The 19,859-nt window shown below is 36.3% G+C and overlaps 3 protein-coding genes across 16 annotated transcripts in view; 1 reads left to right on the forward strand and 2 right to left on the reverse strand.

The window, feature by feature from the left end:
* Window positions 1–7,070: 7,070 nt before the first annotated feature.
* LOC123865158 (zinc finger protein PLAGL1-like) lies at window positions 7,071–9,692 on the reverse strand. Its single transcript, XM_045906024.1, has one exon. The coding sequence runs from the start codon at window positions 9,311–9,313 to the stop codon at window positions 7,826–7,828; it is 1,488 nt and encodes a 495-aa protein (XP_045761980.1). The 5' UTR covers window positions 9,314–9,692; the 3' UTR covers window positions 7,071–7,825.
* Window positions 9,693–10,366: 674 nt separating this feature from the next.
* On the forward strand, window positions 10,367–13,276 carry LOC123865171 (elongin-C). 2 transcript variants are annotated; one of them, XM_045906047.1, is made up of 4 exons: window positions 10,367–10,522; window positions 11,139–11,249; window positions 11,488–11,680; window positions 12,752–13,276. In XM_045906047.1, exons 2-4 carry the CDS (start codon window positions 11,147–11,149, stop codon window positions 12,891–12,893), a joined length of 438 nt encoding a protein of 145 aa, XP_045762003.1. In that variant the 5' UTR covers window positions 10,367–10,522; window positions 11,139–11,146; the 3' UTR covers window positions 12,894–13,276. The 2 variants fall into 2 exon arrangements, with proteins under 2 accessions (XP_045762003.1, XP_045762004.1); XM_045906048.1 differs by having other exon boundaries at window positions 10,384–10,522; window positions 11,143–11,249.
* A 678-nt stretch (window positions 13,277–13,954) lies between these two features.
* LOC123865147 (focal adhesion kinase 1) overlaps window positions 13,955–19,859 on the reverse strand; it is a 176,093-nt gene continuing 170,188 nt past the window's right edge. For all 13 annotated transcript variants that reach the window (XM_045906001.1, XM_045906000.1, XM_045905998.1 and 10 more), the window contains 3 exons: window positions 19,015–19,214; window positions 18,262–18,372; window positions 13,955–17,906 (listed from right to left, as the gene is read on the reverse strand). In XM_045906001.1, coding sequence (XP_045761957.1) covers window positions 17,303–17,906; window positions 18,262–18,372; window positions 19,015–19,214 — 915 coding nt within the window. In that variant the 3' untranslated portion in view covers window positions 13,955–17,302. The remainder of the gene's footprint in view (window positions 17,907–18,261; window positions 18,373–19,014; window positions 19,215–19,859) is intronic.

A 19,859-nucleotide genomic window follows, 5' to 3' on the forward strand; every position in this document is an offset into this window, starting at 1 on the left:
CCAAACTTCATAGTCGCTGATCGTTCCTGCCTGTGTTAAGGACAATTATACGCGAAGGAACTGTAAGCTTTTATAAAATAACGAAGATCTCTCTCTATCCTACTAAATATCATAGCTAGGTATTAAATTGGTGTTATTTCGGTTTTACATGTACCTACCTCAACGGATTCTACTGTCTATGATTATATAGAGATCTTTAAATCAGGGATTCCCAAACTTTTAAGAGCACGGAACCGTTACTTAGTCCGTCATATTTTACGGAACCCCAAACCAAATAATAATAAATAAAAGGTAAGCATAGTTCGCGACAGGTCGACATGGGAATAGCGGTGGGGACACCCCGCACTAACATGGTGCGGGTAATTCCTCCGTCACATTCCCCGATTGCCATGTCGACACGTCGCGAACTATAAGTAAGTAAGTTACCTACTGCTGATTTAAATATAGTGAGTGGTATCACCCAGCAGCGGTGCTCTTGCATTTGGCGGCACAACCCCCAGTGCATGTAAAGAGCGGTCATACACGGACAGCTTGAAGCAATCGTCTCATGTACTCGTATATTATACCATATTCTAGCAAATAAACACTTCTTATTCTTATTCTTATCCATGACTGCAGGCTACAAGTTGCAAGTGCAATACTGCATACCAAAATACAAGCTTCCTTTATTGTCATTTGTCTTGTGTTCTAAACGGTTATCAGTAACTACTCTCAAGAGCGGTCCGTGCACTTGACCATCAGGGCCTGTGGAAACGAAGGACTATTGTCCGCGGAGGGCAAAAGTCCCTCATCTTTTGGTAAGATGTTTCGCCGTACTATTAGTCCATCGTTACTTTGTAGGTAGGTATATCAAATCTTTGAAAAGAGCAACCGCCGAGTTTCTTGCTGGTTCTCGGTAGGAAAGGCTTCCGAACCAGTGGTAATGCTTTTGACATTTCAAAAGTACTTGTAAAAGTCTAATTGAATAAAAATATTTTGAATTTGAATCGACTCCATCGTGTGCGTTATGACGTAATGTGATGCAGTTCTCGCGTCTGCGCAGGCCGTCAACTACCTGAGCTATCTGAGTATCCATCTAAGCGGAGAAAAGAGATGTGCTCAGATTCATAATAATAGATGACGTCAAAAAATGATCACGTCATCTTTTAAAAATCTAATTTATTGACTGTACCAACACATCTCTCCACTCCGCTTAGAATACTTAGATGGAAGCTGGGCCTTAGGCCTGATTTCCTCTAAGCGGAGCGGAGATATTATGTATTGTTCAGTCGATCGATGATTGTACAACATGATAATTCTTTTGCGTTATCTAATAAGAATCTGTTTGGTCGACTGATCGAAATCTCTCCGCTCCGCTTTGGTGGAAACCGGACCATAGTCAAAGAAAACGAATTGTTTTAAGAAAAAAAAAAAACAGTAGATACGATGTCCAAAATATTTATTAGGTACAAAGACCAATAATTATTACATTATAAACCAGGTACAATGTTTATAATTAATTATTTAATTTTCCTGCGAGGGCATTTTCGGTTTACATTTTCAATCATATTCTTTAAATATTTTTGTTAGTACCTACTTTATGGTGAAGCTACAATGACAATATTTTTTACATTCGTGTTTTTATCTCCAATTTGTTATAAAATCTAACAACTTTTTAATATAAATATAGGTAATATAATAAGGCCCCACAAACTTGGCTACGCCCAATACATGACCTCAGAGTGATTCTTTTAAAGTTAATTTCTGAAGAAAATGTTATATTATACTATATATCATATTACAGAAGCAGGCGTTACTTTGTTCATGATATAAGTGCAAGGAACCAATACAAGTCCATGGTATACAAGGAACCATAAGTTTAATTTGCTATAATCTGCTAAAACTTTAAGCTTTTACCGGATTATAGCTTAAGCTTTCGTTTCCTTGTTATATAAATGATTTTTGATTATTGATAATAATTAAAAATCATTGTTTAGTACTAGAAGAGTAGAAGATACTCGTAAATACTAGAAGAGTATTCATATTGTAGTCTTTGGATAGTTATGACCATAGTATTATATAAAGCATGCATTGCAACTTGTAACTGAACGATTTGCGCGCCTTCTGTTGTACGGTCATGGTACTTTTGTGCAAGTGCCAACAATAACTGTACTTACAAAGTTTCAATTTAATCGCATTATTACATTGCGCAAACCCACGCATAGAGAAGACAAATACAAACAATAAAATAATTTTTGTATGAGTCACAATATAGTTTATTTTATAAGAAAATAACATAGGTTGGTAAGTATAATATTCCAAAAATTGATTTGTCACTTTACTGGGGTTTCAATTGGAGCAGCCAATTTTTTAACTATAACGTTATTGACATACATAAATACTTTAGTTTGAATTTACTTAACATTTAATAAAAATGCCTTATCGAAAAAGCGTAACAAAATAGATTCTTTGTATTAAAATATCGTAATTTTATAAAAATATTTTTTCTTGTTACGATTCAAACTAGATTTTATAAGGCCCCTATGTTATGTTTATGTACCATAATTACGTATAACTATGAATCCATGTCACTTTTTGTTCTACGAGTAAAAATGATTGTATAAGAAATATATCGTCAGCGGTGGATGATAAATTATTATTAATTGATTAACCAGTTAAATTTTATTCTCATCATTAGAAAAAAATCGCATAGTTTCATACAAATTACGTTTTTTATGTTTATTTCATTGATTCATTATAAAACAACCACCCTAGGGTATATATACTCGGAAATCGTGAAACGTGTACTTTTATCCACCTCGGACAAAAAGATAAAATACAAATTCGCCGTCCGTAGTAGATAGACAGGCATACATCCGAGTATCGAGGTACCTATATAGTAGGTATATGTATACCTAGTGGCTGTTTTATGTTGGATAAATGGAATAAGTCCTTTTATACATCAATTAATATTAACATTAACAATGCTGTCGATTACATTTTTTAAAATATTTAATTAACACATTCTATGTGGTTTTTAATCGATCCTGTTTATTTTCTTTTACTTTTTACCAACGTTTACCTAGAAATATTTCTTACTCGTAGGATTTTCGTTGCAAATAACCAATCTTACATTTAATAAAGTTACATAAATAAAAAAATATTCGAACTCTTAAAAGTGTAAACACAAAATAGAATTATGTAATTATTTGCTATTACACAACATATTATTTTTAATAAAAAATGTATAATTACAACGAGTCACACTCATTACCTGATCAAAAAATATAAAAAGACCTGGGATATTAAAGTAATAAAAATAATTACGTGTAAAAATATTTAAAACAGAAAACTGAACACTTTGTGTTACAAAAAAACGAAATATATACATTTTTTTTTCATCTGCTGCTCAATAAATAAATGCCAACTATTATGTACTCTAATATTACATATTGAAGAACAACGTCATCGGCAAACAACACAAGTCTTTGATATGTTAACACTATGATATATAGTTATAATCTAAAACGCAACATATTGCATATATATCATGGTGCACCTATAGATGGGGAGCTAATTTCACAATATTCAAATTATCAACATAATATTATTATGAAGTGTAAACGAGTGATGGAGTGCTAAGTGCCTAAAAGTAAAAATATCTTGCAAAGAACTTTTAGGCGCTTAGGATCGAATCGGTGGCGATCGGTTATTCCCAGTTGTCACGCCGAGTATTGTCTCCAGGGTCAGAGGCGACAAGTGAGAAACGATTTTAGTACAAAAAGAAATTTTGAGATTGCACAACTATATCTGTATATCTGGAGACCAGCTCACCATCTAATATTTCTGGTTCAATACAAAAAAAAAAATATAATAGATACTTATTTAAGTTTACAATTATGATATATTGTCCTGTGTAATAGTTACTATTTGTACTCTGTGTAGATTTGCACCTATTGTTCTGCTACCATGTAAAATATACTTTTTCAAAAAAATATCGATTTTTAAAAATATCACCTATTAGAGAAATTATTATGTACTGCTATAGAATGACTAGCGGTTAGACTGTTATGGAAAAACAAACTTGGGCACCTGTTGAACTACTTGAAATAAAAAGAACTACGTGGTTAAGGCCTTAAGGCCAGCCGCATGGTATCAGATATTGCATGTTGAATCGCGCCGGATAGCACTCTGCTAATACTGTACATTTTGCACTCACCTTACCAGACTATCAGATACTAGCAAACTATCAGAATTTTTCCGGACGTCTGCATGCTCGCAGAGTGAGTGCAACTGAAAGTTTTGTCAATTTCTGATAATATACAGCCAGTTTAAATAAGTATCCACAGGGCGCACACTTGGAAATTATAATATTCTGAATGTACTTTACCTGATTCTACGAATATGTGTGGAAGTCCCAACAAGAGACCTATGTATGAATTTTAAATATTAGCGAACAACTTTAAAAAATATATAGGTTCTTAATAGATTTTATCCTATAAGACTTCCCAGTGCATTAGGTAAGTTTAACAGTCAAAGAAGTCAACAGTACCAGAATATTATAATATTATTGATCCTCGATGAATATCTATGAAGTTCAACAGGATACCTTCTTAACAAGGCCTGCATGACAGTATTGTATGTGTTACTGTAAAAGCATGAACTACGGTAAACCCTAGGATTTCCTCCGTCTTAGTGGTAAAAGTCCGACGTAATCTTGGACGTTAATTTCGGAATTTCACATTCACTCGAAAATCCTAGTTTTGCCTCAAGATACGCAAAAGTCCGAATAATAATTACTGTTTTTATAAATTGGTTACACCAGAAAACTCGCTCCGTCCACCTTCATTCAGCTTCACCTGTCGCCTTCCGTCCCTAGTAGGCTCGCTTCATTCAGGATTTCTTTCGCGAGCTTCTAGGCTTCGCTCTTTTCAAAAACACTCTAGACTACAGTTACGACAGACAAGATTGCCTGGAGGGGGGGACAGAGCTTGGATTAAATTCTGGTTTAGTTACTATATTCAGATTTTTACATTTCTCTTGCGCTGGCTATACACGATCAAGTTTACCGACCGAGTAAATAGTTCAAACTTTTACAGAACATTTGTATTACGTAATACACTAATATTTAAATACTATTTTTATACATATGTATTTTTTAAATGGGCATGGTCAGATATATAATTCTAAAATATAATATTATTATAGTTTACGTATATTTTCTGTACTTCAAAATATTATCATTACCTATTACATAAAACTTTTTAATATGAATAAAATGAACACAATTATTATTAATTAAATTATACAATATCAAAATTAGCAATGGAATGGCCTAAACTATGAAAATATTTTTATGTTTATTCATTTTTGTTTTAACAATTTATTAAAATTAATACGTATCCGATTGATAATAGAACTCTGTTTGCTAAGCTCTCTCGTCACACAGACGATTTCTAAATAAGCTTATAAAAAGCAGTTATTAACGAATATTTTTTAAAAATATTCCGACACTACACAGTACTTACACACAAACACTAGTGTAGGTAGATGCAACTAAAAAGGAACAGAACATAGAAAAATAGAACGTTTGATTTGAAAAATTGATTGGTAAACTACTAGGTAGGTAAAACTTTAAACTGGTGAAACCACAGTAAGTTACACAGAAGCACAACACAGGCTCTTAAAATTGCTCTCCAAAAAATCTTATTTCAAACAATATTAAAAAACATATTTTATATTTTCTTCTGGGTAAAAAAATAGATTTTAGCTCCAATATATTCCACAAAGCCGATCTCGATCGGCTTCGATTCGTCAGTTAAAATTCGATTCGTTAATCACTGTTAGGTATTCTTATTTCTCTGTGAGCTCTGTCCCTCGTAGTTGACCAGACACTCGCACTAATGAATCGGTAGTGTTAAACATAAACACAAGGATGATAATAATGTTAAAACGTAAACCAACCCGTGGTCGACGTATGTAGTTCTCAAATAGAAAAAAAAAAAAAGTTTATTTTTCTCACTAACCTAGTATAGTAATTAAATTTCTAGACGTAAGAATAAGTTGCAATTGAGGTAGATTAAATTTTTTACAATCCTATTAACCTAAAAGATTAGAATTATTTACATATTCTATAGTAATATGAAGCTTGTACAGCATGGGATCTTTTTATTCTTTCCTGTTCACATATCGCTATTACTAGACGCCCGACATTGATAGTGATAATAATAATTATTTAAAAAGAAACATTTCAAACAATATACAGTAGTAAGTAGGTATCTAACAATTTGATCATTAATATTTACAATGACTCCGTCATTTTAAGAAAATTTTGATTTAAAAATTGATGCAAATAATATTTAAGTGTAATGCATGTTGAATACCTATACAACAAATTATTTAAGTATGTAAAAGCAGAAAAAAAATATTTCTATACTTTATTTACTTTGATCAAGGTGATCAAATCAAGAATCAAAAGAAAAATTCTGGTACCATTCCCATTTACGAAAAAGCTTAATTTTGCGATGTTTTTCATTACTTATGAAGTTATGAATTGGGATAATAAAGAAAATATTGTTCCAAAAACATTCTTTGTGGTAAGTAAGTAAATGAAAACGATAAATTCCCAACAAAAAAAATCAGTATCATCACTGCCCATTCAAGACCTGAAGAGTAACATAGGCTAATTTTCCCAAGTGATTTTTGAAAATTTAAATCAACGCGGACAAAGTCGCAGGCAACAGCTAGTATTTCGGTAAATGAAAGGCATCTAATAATTCCGTAAACCTTTCTTACAATTCAATCATACCAAAGTCGTTTGAATTCCTAATACATTTTTTACAGACTTCTTGACACACTCACCTAGTCTCAAAGTGAAACTTACTACAAATTAAATAATTTGGCTCATACTCCTAAAATATGCTGAGACTATTCTTAAAGTTTCTCTTTTTTTTCGTATGATACCAGTTTATGTTTAAAATTTAAATTGCCAACATCAATATCAGATTCTTTTGTTCATTTGAGCAAAAGATATTATTGTTTAGTATTCAATCGCATTTTTTCAGTTGACAGTCCACAATCAAGTAATTTTGGCACATTATTTTCATGACCCTAATTTCAAACGCTGCACACATCGTTCGGCACAGGCCCAACAGTCGATAGTCTTAATGCTAAGGAAGCACCTGGTGCTTCTGAGGTAAGTTTTTTGAATGTTAATTAAGCGGTTTCTAAAACCAATCTGTAAAATAGAATGATCCTGAATCTAGTATAGATTAGTCTCAGTGGTTTTAATGATAATCGTTTTATTATTTACAGCAGATCTGATCTTGACACCATCCACAGTATTGGATTCACTTTTCCAACAGCTCTTTCTTGTACTAGCTTCGCGTGGAAAAGCAGTATGCCTCTCTAAACATATTATACAGCCTACTGCTTTCAAGAGCCACCAACCTTAACACAATTCCAGCACACTTAAATAACAGCCCTACAAAAATAATAAAATGCAAGTAATGCACCGTGGACTATGCGCGCTAATGTTTCCCATCTAACGGCTTACAGAGTTGGTCCCATCTATACTCTATAAACGTCATACTTAAACGCTATAAATAAACAATTTACAATTCCGAAAGTACATACATGACTAGATAACATATTCATGTAGAATTCGGAAACATTTTGGTATACCTGAGACATACAATTTGGCAACTACAATCTGGAGTGCGCTATTCTAGTATCCTAAAAATGCCACTTCATTACAAAACATTGCTAATGCACTATGCCAGACTATTTACACTTAGACCAACCTTACATAATGAGGTAGCTCGGTATCGACGTAAGGCAGATGTCGCTAGTGCGGCGGCGGCGGCTGCGGCGGCGGCTTGGGGCCCTGCGCGGTCTGGAAGGCCTGCGTGAAGGCCGGCAGCCGCTGCGGCGCGCGGCCCTCCTCGCTCGCGAAGGGCTCGCTGTCGTCCAGCAAGCCCAGCATCTGACTGGACAGGCCCGACGGCCCCTCTCCCGGGTCCATCAGGATAGACTGCACGTTGCCCGAACTCAGTAGATGCACATTCAGTGGATCCGCTATGGGCTGCGTCGTCATGTAAGGCAAGTCGGGCGGCGTCGGTGAATAAGGTGGAACTATATATACAACAGGGTAGTCGAGGATTTCGCAAGTGGGTGATGGTGGAGCCTCTATTTTGATTTCTTTGACCGGCTCTATCTTTATATCTGGTATTTCAACTATTAGATCAGGATCTGGCACATCCATCTGAACCTCCTGCAATTCTTGTTTCGGAGTTTTCCATATATCAAAATCTGCACCTTCCACGGAAAATTCAGAATAAGTCTCCTCAAATGAAGAGATTTCTAAAGGCGGGTCCTTGGAAGTACCCACCGCTGCAGACTTCCATGATTCTTCTGGATGGGCATTTTTAACATGTCGAACTAAATGATCTTTACGTCCAAATTTTTGGGGGCAGTAAGGACATAAAAAATCTCTTCTTCCCGTGTGTACGACTAGATGTCTACGGACATCCTTAGCGGTAAAAAATTTTCTGTCACAATGATCACAGGTAAATTTCTTATCAGTCTCACTTTTAGGCGCACGACTCCCTGTATGTACTTTAAGGTGATTCACAATATCCTGTTTAGTACTGAATACCTCGTTGCAAATCTTACACTGCAAGTTTCCTTCCTCCGCTGAATGTAAAGCGGCATGTTTCCGATAGCTCAGAAGAGATGTGTATGATTTCCTACAGTCGGGCCGTTCGCACGTGTACAGTTTTTTCACAGGATTGTGAACCCTTATGTGATTAGTGAGATGATCTTTACGATTAAACGTCTTACCGCAAACGGTGCAGGCGAAGGCCCTGGCCTCGCTGTGGATGAGGCTGTGGCGCACCAGCTTGAACTTGGAGTTGAAGCCCTTGTCGCACAGGTCGCACAGGAAGGGCAGCTCGCCGGTGTGCGACAGGACGTGCTGGCTGAGCTTGCCGGGGCTGGAGAAGCGCTTGTCGCAGGTGGCGCAGACGTGGCGCTTGCCGCGGTCGCGGCGCGGCCGGCGCTCGGGCGCGGCGGGGCCCGCGGACGGGCCCGCGCCCGCGTCGCGCTTGGGCGGCAGCGTGGGCACGCGCCGCGCGAACTTGACCGTGCGGAACGTGTGCTTGATGCTGCGGCCCGAGCCGCCGCGCGCCACGAACTCCAGCTTCGACGGCAGCTCGGAGGCGGGCGGCGCTACGAACGTCTTCGGCGGGGAGGCCGCGCGTTGCCCGCCCGTCTCCTCCGGGAACTCGGGATCGCCCTCCGCGCCTTCACTAGGGTTCGGTGGTTGATTGGACATCTCGCGCTCATCTTTGACGCGATTGCCCTATGCCTCGGTTCGTGTATGGCGCGTCGTCGCAGGGTCGGCTTCGCAGCAGCGCTGGCTCGTCGCGATGGCAGAAAACATTTCTGTCACATTGACGGTCTGGAAGCCCTTTTTCGTATTCGTGTCACATGGTTCTCGCGGAATTTCTGGAGTTCATCCTCGATTTACACTCGCGCACGTTTCTCTGTAATACCCCTACAATATTATTTGAGTAGAAAAAGCGTAGGGGTGAAGAAAAACTATGAAAATTAGACTTTTTTCAAAGTAGTTGACATCGAAATGTCAAAATAATGAAATGAAGCCAAAAAGCCATGTCAAAAAAATCCGCTGAATCGTCGGACGTCGACGGCAGCTGTCGTTCATGGTTCCTAAAGTACCTACCACAGCTAAGTACACCCACTGCAAAAGTGATACCATAGATAGAAGATAGATTTCCATGGCGAAAAAACTACATTAGTGTTTGTTTCTATTTTAAGTTACCCCTCGTCACTTTAATTCCATGAAACAAGTTAATTTATGGTTACATCACAAAAAACGAATTAAAATCTGTTCATGAACTAGTTAATATTAATATTTTCAATTTTCAAAGTAAGATAACTAAACCAAGTGGGGTAATGGTGGTATCATATGAAAAGGCTTTACCTTCACAGTCTAAAACAAATTTTTATTTATTTTTATGCATAATAGTTTTTGATTTATCGTGCAAAATTTCGGAAATAATACCCGAGTCCCGAGTACGGAACCCTCGGTGTGCGAGCCCGACTTGCACTTGGCTGAGTTTTTTTTTCAAGTGGTTGTACAGCTTTGGGTTTTAGCTCTTTTGAACCTTAGGATTGCACCGATATTGCACCAATTGCCCGTAGAGTGTAGACAGCACTGAACATAAAGGCACTCAACAACACCAATCACCAATCAGTCATCAAAATTATTAACCAGTTGTGTCTGTGGCAGACACAAAGACCTCACAGTATAAGTGTAAGGTCTTTGGGCAGACATAACTGGTTAACTGTGTATTTGGTTCCTGGTCTGTGGTCAATTTGATATTGACATTGACATTTGATTGTCATTTTTTTGAAATTGTTGAAAATAACCTTACTCATCTTTTCGTAAAATCAATTTCTATTTAAATACAATAAAAATTTTAAAGCCTTCATCAGTGTATTTGATATAGTAACTTCTGTGGTAAGTTATTTAATCTTGAGAAAATTATAGCTTTTCTACACTGAAAAGATCTTCATGCAGGCTTCCACACTAAAGATCACAGTAAATTCCAAAGAAGAAAGTGTGAATTTGTAGTTGAACACTCTAGCTTATCAGTTCTTTGTCAACATACATGAAAAAAAATTCTATGAAATACCTTATGTGGCTAGGTACACATTATCCGGAAGGTATTTCATATTAATACATTGTGCCATAGATTCTTTCCCTGTCTCTGCTGTCGTTGAGAAATGGTTAAGTAGCAGTTCAAACTGCCCTTTGAGTTTACAGAAGTTTTTTACGAGCTCATTTCCATGATCAGCTGTTTGCAGGGGCAAGTTTAACACATTTTTAAGTCCTCTTATCTCCCACGGATATTATGTTACAAGGGTCATTATTTTTTTGGTACATCTACACATCAGTCCTGACCTTACATCTTCCTGATCCTGATCCTGGGACATTATCTGACACCTAACATGTTATTAACTCTAGTTTATTTCAGATATTCTGATCAAAGAGCAGTTTTCTGGTACAGATGAAGTCTTACTTTAATTGATAAAAAGAGCCATGTTTGCATATTTTACCAAATGTATTTTTTTAGACAGAACCATGTCGGAGCAGAATGTTGGGTCAGCCCCACCTTCGGCAGCCCCTTCTGCCACTAGTGTGGGTGAGGAGCAGAGATCTACCAGCATTGCTCCAGGCTCTGGTGGTAAGTCAGATTTTAGTAACTCATTAATGCGAAAATAATTCTAACGTAACAGGATTATTGTCCTCAAGTTAAAAAGTGGTTAAGAAATCTGACTAAGTCCATTGATTTTGTAGCTTGTGCTTCTGTCCACATTAACATTGGTCGCTTTGTCCAAAAATATTGTCTTTACTTAATTAATAATTTAAGTCTCAAATTGTCTTTGTAGTAAAGCTATTTAATATCTCATAATTACATAAAGGATCTGAAGAGAAGGTGTACGGAGGCTGTGAGGGCCCGGACGCTATGTATGTGAAGCTGGTGTCCTCTGATGGCCACGAGTTCATCGTAAAGAGGGAGCATGCCCTCACGTCTGGCACCATTAAAGCTATGCTGAGTGGCCCCGGACAGTTTGCAGAAAATGAGGCAAATGAAGTCAACTTTAGGGAGATTCCGTAAGTTGCTATATTTATTCACATTTAATATGGGGTAGAGCGGCAGATATTGGGAGAGTTTTTGTATTACAAAAAAGGGCAATACGCGCAATTTATAACTTAAAACCACGCGATTCACTTCGAGAAAAATTTAAGGAAATAGGTATCCTTACCGTAGCCTCTCAATATATTTACAACAACATAATTTTTGTAAGACAAAATATTCTTAGTTACAAGAAGGTTGGCGATCTACACAACAGGCTGACTAGACACCGTAACAGGCTTGCGACTCCTACGCTCCGTCTCAGGAAGGTCCAAAAGTCATTTGTGGGAATGGGTATAATCTTCTATAACAAAATTCCTCAGTCAATTTTGGACTTGCCTTTACACAGGTTCAAAAAATCTATTAAAAATATGCTCTTGAGAAAAGCATATTATACTATCGAAGATTATGTAAATGATAAAAAAGCGTGGATTTGAACTTCGATTCGCTCCAGCAATGCGCAGGACTTCAATTGCTTTTATACATGGCATAATATTGTATATCAAATCTTTGAAAAGAGCAACCGCCGAGTTTCTTGCTGGTTCTTCTCGGTAGGAAAGGCATTCCGAACCAGTGGTAGATGCTTTTGACGATTCGAAAGAACTTGTAAAAGTCTAATTGAATAAAAACATTTTGAATTTGAATTTGAATTTGAATTTATTTACATCCTTCATTTATATTTATTATAATATTAAAAAATAAAATGTTTACAAAAGACAAAAAAAAAAACAGTTTCCATTCATAATGCTATCTTAATTATACTATACAAACTGACTTGATGAGTTGAACCTAGAAAGCTGAAATTTTGCTCAGAGGTTTCCTTTATAATTTAGAAAAGAAAGAAGGTGGAATTTTTCGAAGTTCCCACAGGATAAGGAATAAATATTTAATTGTGACTCATCCAGTTTAACTCATGCAGAGATTATAAATCTCACTATGGCCTTTAATATTTTGTACTTGTAAGTCATTGCATTTTTTCTCATCGTTGGAAGTTGTCCTTTGCCATGAAGATGTATTAAATCAAAAGCCTGTTTTTATTTACTTCGCAGATCACACGTCCTTCAGAAGGTATGCATGTACTTCACATACAAGGTGCGTTACACAAACTCTTCCACTGAGATCCCTGAGTTTCCCATCGCCCCAGAGATTGCCCTTGAACTTCTCATGGCTGCCAACTTCCTCGACTGTTAGTTGATATTAAAAAGAAAACATGTTTCAACTAAATCCTGGTGTATCTTTTTTGGCTACCGTCTGTTTCAATCTCTGTGAAATCACAATCACATGAACAAAAAGAATTTGTGATTTATTTTAGTGGTACATTATTTCAACAATTTAGTATATTGGAAATAGGTGAAATGTAGGTATTACTGTGCTAAGCAGCTTCTGTAAAGAATAAGTTGACTCCAAAAATACAAAATAGACTTTAAGTTAATTATTATATTACGTAGTTCTTGTATAGGTACATTTTTCAATACATATTTATTTAATAAAATAAATAAGCCTTTTGTCTGAGTCTTTTTGAAATAAAAATATTAATGCATCCAACATAATCTTGATCTAGCCATCGCGGCCCACAACTGAGCAAAGGTCTCTAATGAGAAGGGTTTAGGTTAGTAGGCTGCAGAGTCCTTTAAAGTTGATTTTTAACTACGGAATATAATATAATATATAAATATCGCTCACCCTACTTTTAAATCCTCACTGTTAGATGTAATAATATTACATCTAAGTGTGAACAGTGACATTTAAAAGTAGGGTGAGCGATATTTATATATTATATTTCCGTAGTATGAGGGCAACTTAACAGCTGTTGTGTCACTAATGTTTGTAACTAGAGATTTTTTTTAATAAACTGTAAACTTGACTACATAGTTTTATTTCATTATCTACGTTTACCTTTTAAAGATGGTTAAAATTATATTGATACCGCCTTATTTCATTTTAACTTGGAGCTTAAAATTATGTTAGCTTATTTTTAAAAAAATTTTTGGGATTGATTTTTGAAAATGATTTGTGATTATTCATGTATTTATTGAAGATAGTTTAATAAAGTCAATATTTGACTCATTTGATGTCATGATCTAAAGAGATAAAACCTCTGTGTCGTGACCTGCGTCCTCGTGCATGTTTTGGGAGGACATTTTATTACATATATTTCAATAAAACCTGCTTTTTCCGAGTGATGCTTACGGTAGTAAATTAATTGCATGATGTGCAAATGGGTATTCAGAATGTGAAAATAAAACGAAACATTTTGACCTGTCCTTTATTCAGTTTAATGCATAAACAAAATCCGGTCCACGTCATATAGGATATTTGTAAAGTAATCTCTGGCAGCTCAACTACGATACATGGACGACACTACGAGCCTGCTTACATACCATATACTTTGGAATGAATCCTGCTTACTCTAAACACATTACAAAAAACAACTTTACAAATCAATGAAGACTCATCAAATAAATAAATTCTGATATAATAATTAAAATTGTACAACTAATCAAATCAATCTATCTCTACAAAATTCCATCTTGAGATCTACGCTTATAATAAAACTTTGGATAAAAATTAAAATAATTAATTATAGAAATCAATTAGTTTTGTACATTTTTACAAAGAAAATATTATATTTCAGCACTGATGTTTATGTACTAACAAACTAGCAGTCGTTAATATTAATAAAATAATGAAGTTACACAAATATTCATGACTTAGTATATTATACTGCCTTCAATATTGAAGTCAGTGAAATGAGCGAAATTTGTTGATATAACTAATTGAATAGGTACATTTTTAAATTAATTACATACAGTGAATTTGATAGTTCATTAGTACATAATTACTCAATGTATTTTAACTAAATACTGAGTACTTTGTCGAGAAACTTAAATGCAGAGTTGTGACAACTGTACGCACCTTAACTAAAATATTATACACCTTTAATACAGTAAGATTACAAAATAATACTTTTATGATAAACATCAAATAATTATAATACGATTATAATATTGTTTTGAGGCAGATTTGATTCTGTTTCCAACAACAACCTATCTTTCTGGATAGCAAGAGATACTGAAATAAAATACAATGTTATTTATATTCTGCTATCATTATATTTTATATTCTGCTAAATTATACTGCATCTAGTTTTGCAAAATAATTCAAAACTTTTCAATTTCTTATTTTACCTTCAAACATTGCCGTGCAAACTTACAGTAATTATTATTTTAGTTAAAGCATTAACTTTATCCAGAAAGATCAGTTTACCATACACAAACATTTTCACATTATGCCAAAAATATAAAATTTGTATGAAAATAATTGCGTAACCTACATTATTAGGTGCAATTTCGTGGAATGCATTTATACTTTACACATGGGGTCGAGAAAATCGTAACAAGTACAAAGTATACTTTAGACTTGGGAAAAATCTAGCCGAAATTCGGCGTCGCAGAATTTTGCGAGCTGATGAGCAGAAATTCCACTTGTTCTGAGACTTTGGTAAAAGCGTTCAGTTGCACTAGGTAAAGTTAGCGAACTATCGCGCCAACCGGCAATTTCACGGACGTGTGGAAAAACGCATGCGGACGACACGGACGTCTTCTTTGCCCAGATATGGTGCTCTCTATCAGTCATCTTAATCAGGGTTGTCATTGTTTTAAACAAATTTAAAAAAAAAAATGTAAACTTTTATTCAACCCTGATTTAATCCGACATATTCGAGCAGAACTCTGCGCGTGTCTTTTCTCTCGAGAAGATCCACCAGATTCCACCAGATTCGTTCCCTGGCCTAAGGTAATTTATTGGCAATAATATCACAAATCAATATTATTATCAATTGGTTATGTGGCAGTCTGAGGGTGAATTTGAATGTGATTTACTTAATTAAAAATTAAATATGTTTCATGATAGATGTTCAACCTAGCATGGAATAGAGAGTATGAATTTTATAATTAGTGAGAATGGAGGCATAAAGCAAAATAAAATGTCTCCTTTGTGACATTAATGTGGAAAATATCACTTGGCAATTTACGTCAGTATATACTGAACCTGAAGATTAAAAAAATCAAAAATTCTTCTTCATATGTATTTACTTAATTTTGTTTTACAGAACTTGAATTGGAACTATGTACTGACATAAACTTTAGCTGTTAGAGACCTCAATTTCATATTATCACCCCTCATTGATGTGCATAGGTTCGAAACAAGGCCGTAAATACTCGTAGCTATTCGTTAAGTTTGCAAAACAGTAGGGTATTGAAATTTTAACGTTAAATTTGTAACCAATGAGGGTTCAAGTTCATTAAAACACTTTGTTTTATCTGAAAAAGGTAGTGGGTAGAAGCCTTTGCCATCTATAGCGTCAACGATACAATTAAACATTTAGATATGTAGAACATGTGGACACGAAGCAACACTATTATACAATAATAATATTATGATTTATTATGGATTTATTCGAAGCGAAACAATGCCGATGATATGTTAGGATTTATATGTATCAATAAAATGTTACTAATTTTGCACTGGGAGCATTGCAGAGCATGATAAAAACATGAAAATTATTATTATACATGCGTCTTTGAAATGATGTACGAAAATGGAATAAGAATGAATGGGGATGTTTGAAGTGATTCTATAGGTCTAGCCGTTGCAATGCACCCAGATTTACGTTGATTTTGTGTGAATCTTTTGTAGTGAATGCAATACAAAAAATTGTAAACCATCTTTGTCAAAGTTCGCTTTCTATGTAATTTATGGAAGACAAGATTCGGAGTGGACTATTTATAGTGCAATTTGATTTGTATGATTTCGGCCGGTCAAGTAACAAACTACCTATACTAGCAACTATGCTTTTTTGTCTGAAATAAATTAACGGATTTACACAAAATCAACGTCGGCCAATATAACATACACGAATAAACTCCGAAAGTCCAATAAATAAATACACAACAGACATAAAGTTACAGATTTGGCTCAATTTAAATGATTATCAAAATTTCGCTAAGAACATTGAGCAATCGAAATAATATTGTCTTTTAAAAAGCTAAGACTGTCCTACAATAAAAAACGGAAGCGGCTTGTTTCAGTAAAATAAATGCTTTCCGGTAAGTACTAAATACTAAAGGAGCAAGCACATCACTGTGTTGTAGTGTGTCGTCACGCGACAGGAGGCGATCGAGTCGAGCAATTTTTATTATGAAGACTATATATTATACTCTGGCTCGCTGAAACTTGAAGCGCCCTCCGATTTGTCGGTTGCGACGCACCACGACACGGTAGGGTGTCTGCAGCTTAACACCTCATAGCCTTCCCACAGTAAAGCTTTTCAGAAAAATATAGGCGTAGCTAGATCACTTCCTTCACAGACCAACAGAAGAAAGTTGAACTTAAATAGGACTAGGGATCTAAAATGTTTCCGATAAGTATCTATTAAAAAGGGATTTCTACAGCAAACTTAAGACCTCATTTAAGTAATCTAGCAAAACTTCGGCAAATACTAGGAAAGAAATACTATCCCAGCTACGCCTACTCCAAGAACACCGTCAAATCAACACTCACTACAAGCGAAAAACAAAACTCCAAAACTTGTTCGACATTCATCCTTGATCGTGCACAATATTCTGATCGACTGGAACCATCTTCTTGGTGACGGAATAAATCGGGGGAGAATCGATTTTCCCCGATATCGCTTGAACGCGACTTTTTACCGACTCGATGGGTGCTAAGTCGATTTTCGAATCGTCGCAGGACTGCGAGTGTTGGAAGGAAACTCCTTCGTTACCATATATGTGCTGAGGCTCTCGGACGTTTCCGTATAAGTTGTAATTGTGGATGAGAGTCGATACTCGATTCGTCGGTAAGCTGTTGTGTTCTTTAGAAACGTGGTCGGAGAGGTTGAGTTGGGTTGTCACTGTGGTCACTGGTTGGTTGATTTTGAAGTCTGGCTTCGGCGGGGCCTCGGTTTCTTGGGAAGACTGGGTGCTGAGAACTGGGTTTTGTGGTGTTTGTGGTTGGGAGGGGAATACCTGGTTTTGTGAGTCGAGGTTGTGGGGCGGTGAGGGCGAGGAGGTGTGAGGCTCGTCGTCGAGCTGGAGCGCGGATTTCCAGTCGATGTGAGGATGTCTCTCGCGGATGCAGTCTACGACATCCAGGAGGTTCTTTGCGTCCATCGCTAGTACGTGCGCAGCGGCTAGCATGCTCCTGAAAAGTAAAATAGTTTGTTAAGGCGCGGTGCTAATATTATAATTAGCTAGCTGACTCGTTCCGACTTCGCTCGGGTAAAAGTTCTGAAAATCCTTACAAGGGAATTTCCGAGAATCCTTTCTTAGTTTACGGTATGAAGAAAACTTTCTACAAATCTTAAGTTTCTAGACCCAACAGTTTGAGCTGTACATTATGTCAGTTCCTTCTTTTATGCACATAGACGTGCATAAAAGTTCCAACAAATCTTCTTTTATTTGTACTAATGTCTATTGTACTTATTACTATTGCCTTTAATGCAAAAATAAATAAGTATTCTTTCATCAACAAAGGTTTCGTCGTAGGAGCCACTTACTTGGTGTAGTCGTGGTGTAGCGTGGTGCGGCAGTAGTGTATGGCGAGGCGCATCGCTTCCACCAGAGCAGCCATGTCTTTGCTCAAAACCTGGTGTGCCATTTCTACCTCCCTGTAAAAAACAATCAATATTCAAATCTTGATTCTAGTAATGATCGTTACTCTTTTTTTATTAGAAAAAAAAACATTTTTTTTAACATGCACAATACCAAAAATCAATGCGTGAAATTTTAGGAGTCAATAAGTATTCTTTTATCTTTGTCCATCTCTCTTGCATTTATCGATTTTCAAATGAATTGTCTTTTAGGTGTAGATGCAAGCACAAAGTGTTGAGTGCACACAATCTCGGTTGGTGGCCTTATAGTTCAATTATTGTAGACCGCAAACTTTTTTGCTGTGTTACAGTAAGGCTTATACATACTTTTTTCTCCTTTTACTCTCAGATAACAGTTATGGTTAGTGGAACTACTTTGGAGCTAGACCCGTATTATGTTGTCAGCATACAGCTGGCATTATAAACCACTAGATGATGCCCGTGCTTTCATTCGCGTGGATAAAGGGGTTTTAAAAATCCCGTAGGAACTCATAAATTTTTCGGGATAAAAGTAGCCCTATGTGTAAATCCAGGGTATATATAATCTATATCCATTCTTAATTTTAGCCAAATCCGTCCAGTAGTTTTTGCGTGAAAGAGTAACAAACATACACACAAACTTTCGGCTTTATAATTAGTGTGATAGTAGGTTGGAGTTACCTCTGTGCATTGGGCGGGTAGACGCGCACCAGGCTGTCGACGGTGGCGCACAGAGCGCGCAGCGCGGCGCCCACCGCGCGCACGGCCTCCAGCAGGTCGGGCGGCGCGGGCGACGCGGCCGTTGCCACGCCGGCCAGCCGCATCACGCAGCGCACTACCGACGTCGTCGCTACGTACACTGGCTCTTGGTTCGTGCAACCCTGAGTAAATCGGTAGATTGGAAATTCGGAAAGTCATTTGTGGGAATGAGTGTAATATTTTATACTAAAATTCCAGTCAATTTTGACTTGCCTTTACACAAGTTTAAAAAATCTGTTAAAAGTAGGTAGGAACGGCATTCCGAACCAGTGGTAAATTATTTGACGATTCAAAAGCACTTGTAAAAGTTTATTTGAATAAAAATCTATTCTATTCTATTCTATGCTCCTTGAAAAAGCATATAATACAATTGAAGATTAAGTAAATTCTAAATAATTAAAAACCATGGGTTTGACTCGCTCCAGCAATGCGCGGAGCTGCAATTGCTTGTATAGTATGGCATATTATTGTAAATTGAACACTTGAAAAGAGCATTCTCGCTGGTTCTTCACGGTAGGAACGGCATTCCGAACCAGTGGTAAATTATTTTGACTACTCAAAAGCACTTGTAAAAGTTTACTTGAATGAAAATATATTCTATTCTATTGGTAAGGAAAATATCTGAAACCCTATTGTAATTTCTAAAGGTAAGTAAAGAGACTCTTATTGTAGTCATCATCCTTGTTTTAACTGGTATATTAGTTTCCTACTCAATAGGATAGGGTCCTTTGCAAAGATTTCCACAAACCATGATCCCGTGTCTATGG

The sequence above is a fragment of the Maniola jurtina genome, chromosome 5 (assembly GCF_905333055.1).
Source record: "Maniola jurtina chromosome 5, ilManJurt1.1, whole genome shotgun sequence".
NCBI classification, from domain to species: Eukaryota; Metazoa; Arthropoda; class Insecta; order Lepidoptera; family Nymphalidae; genus Maniola; species Maniola jurtina.

Bases quoted from the DNA above. Each gene is read 5' to 3' on its own strand.
- LOC123865158 (XM_045906024.1), bottom strand. From the start codon at position 9,313: ATGTCCAATCAACCACCGAACCCTAGTGAAGGCGCGGAGGGCGATCCC.
- LOC123865171 (XM_045906047.1), top strand. From the start codon at position 11,147: ATGTCGGAGCAGAATGTTGGGTCAGCCCCACCTTCGGCAGCCCCTTCT. The intron at 11,250-11,487 runs GTAAGTCAGATT...AATTACATAAAG, and splicing joins CATTGCTCCAGGCTCTGGTG to GATCTGAAGAGAAGGTGTAC. The intron at 11,681-12,751 runs GTAAGTTGCTAT...TTTACTTCGCAG, and splicing joins GTCAACTTTAGGGAGATTCC to ATCACACGTCCTTCAGAAGG.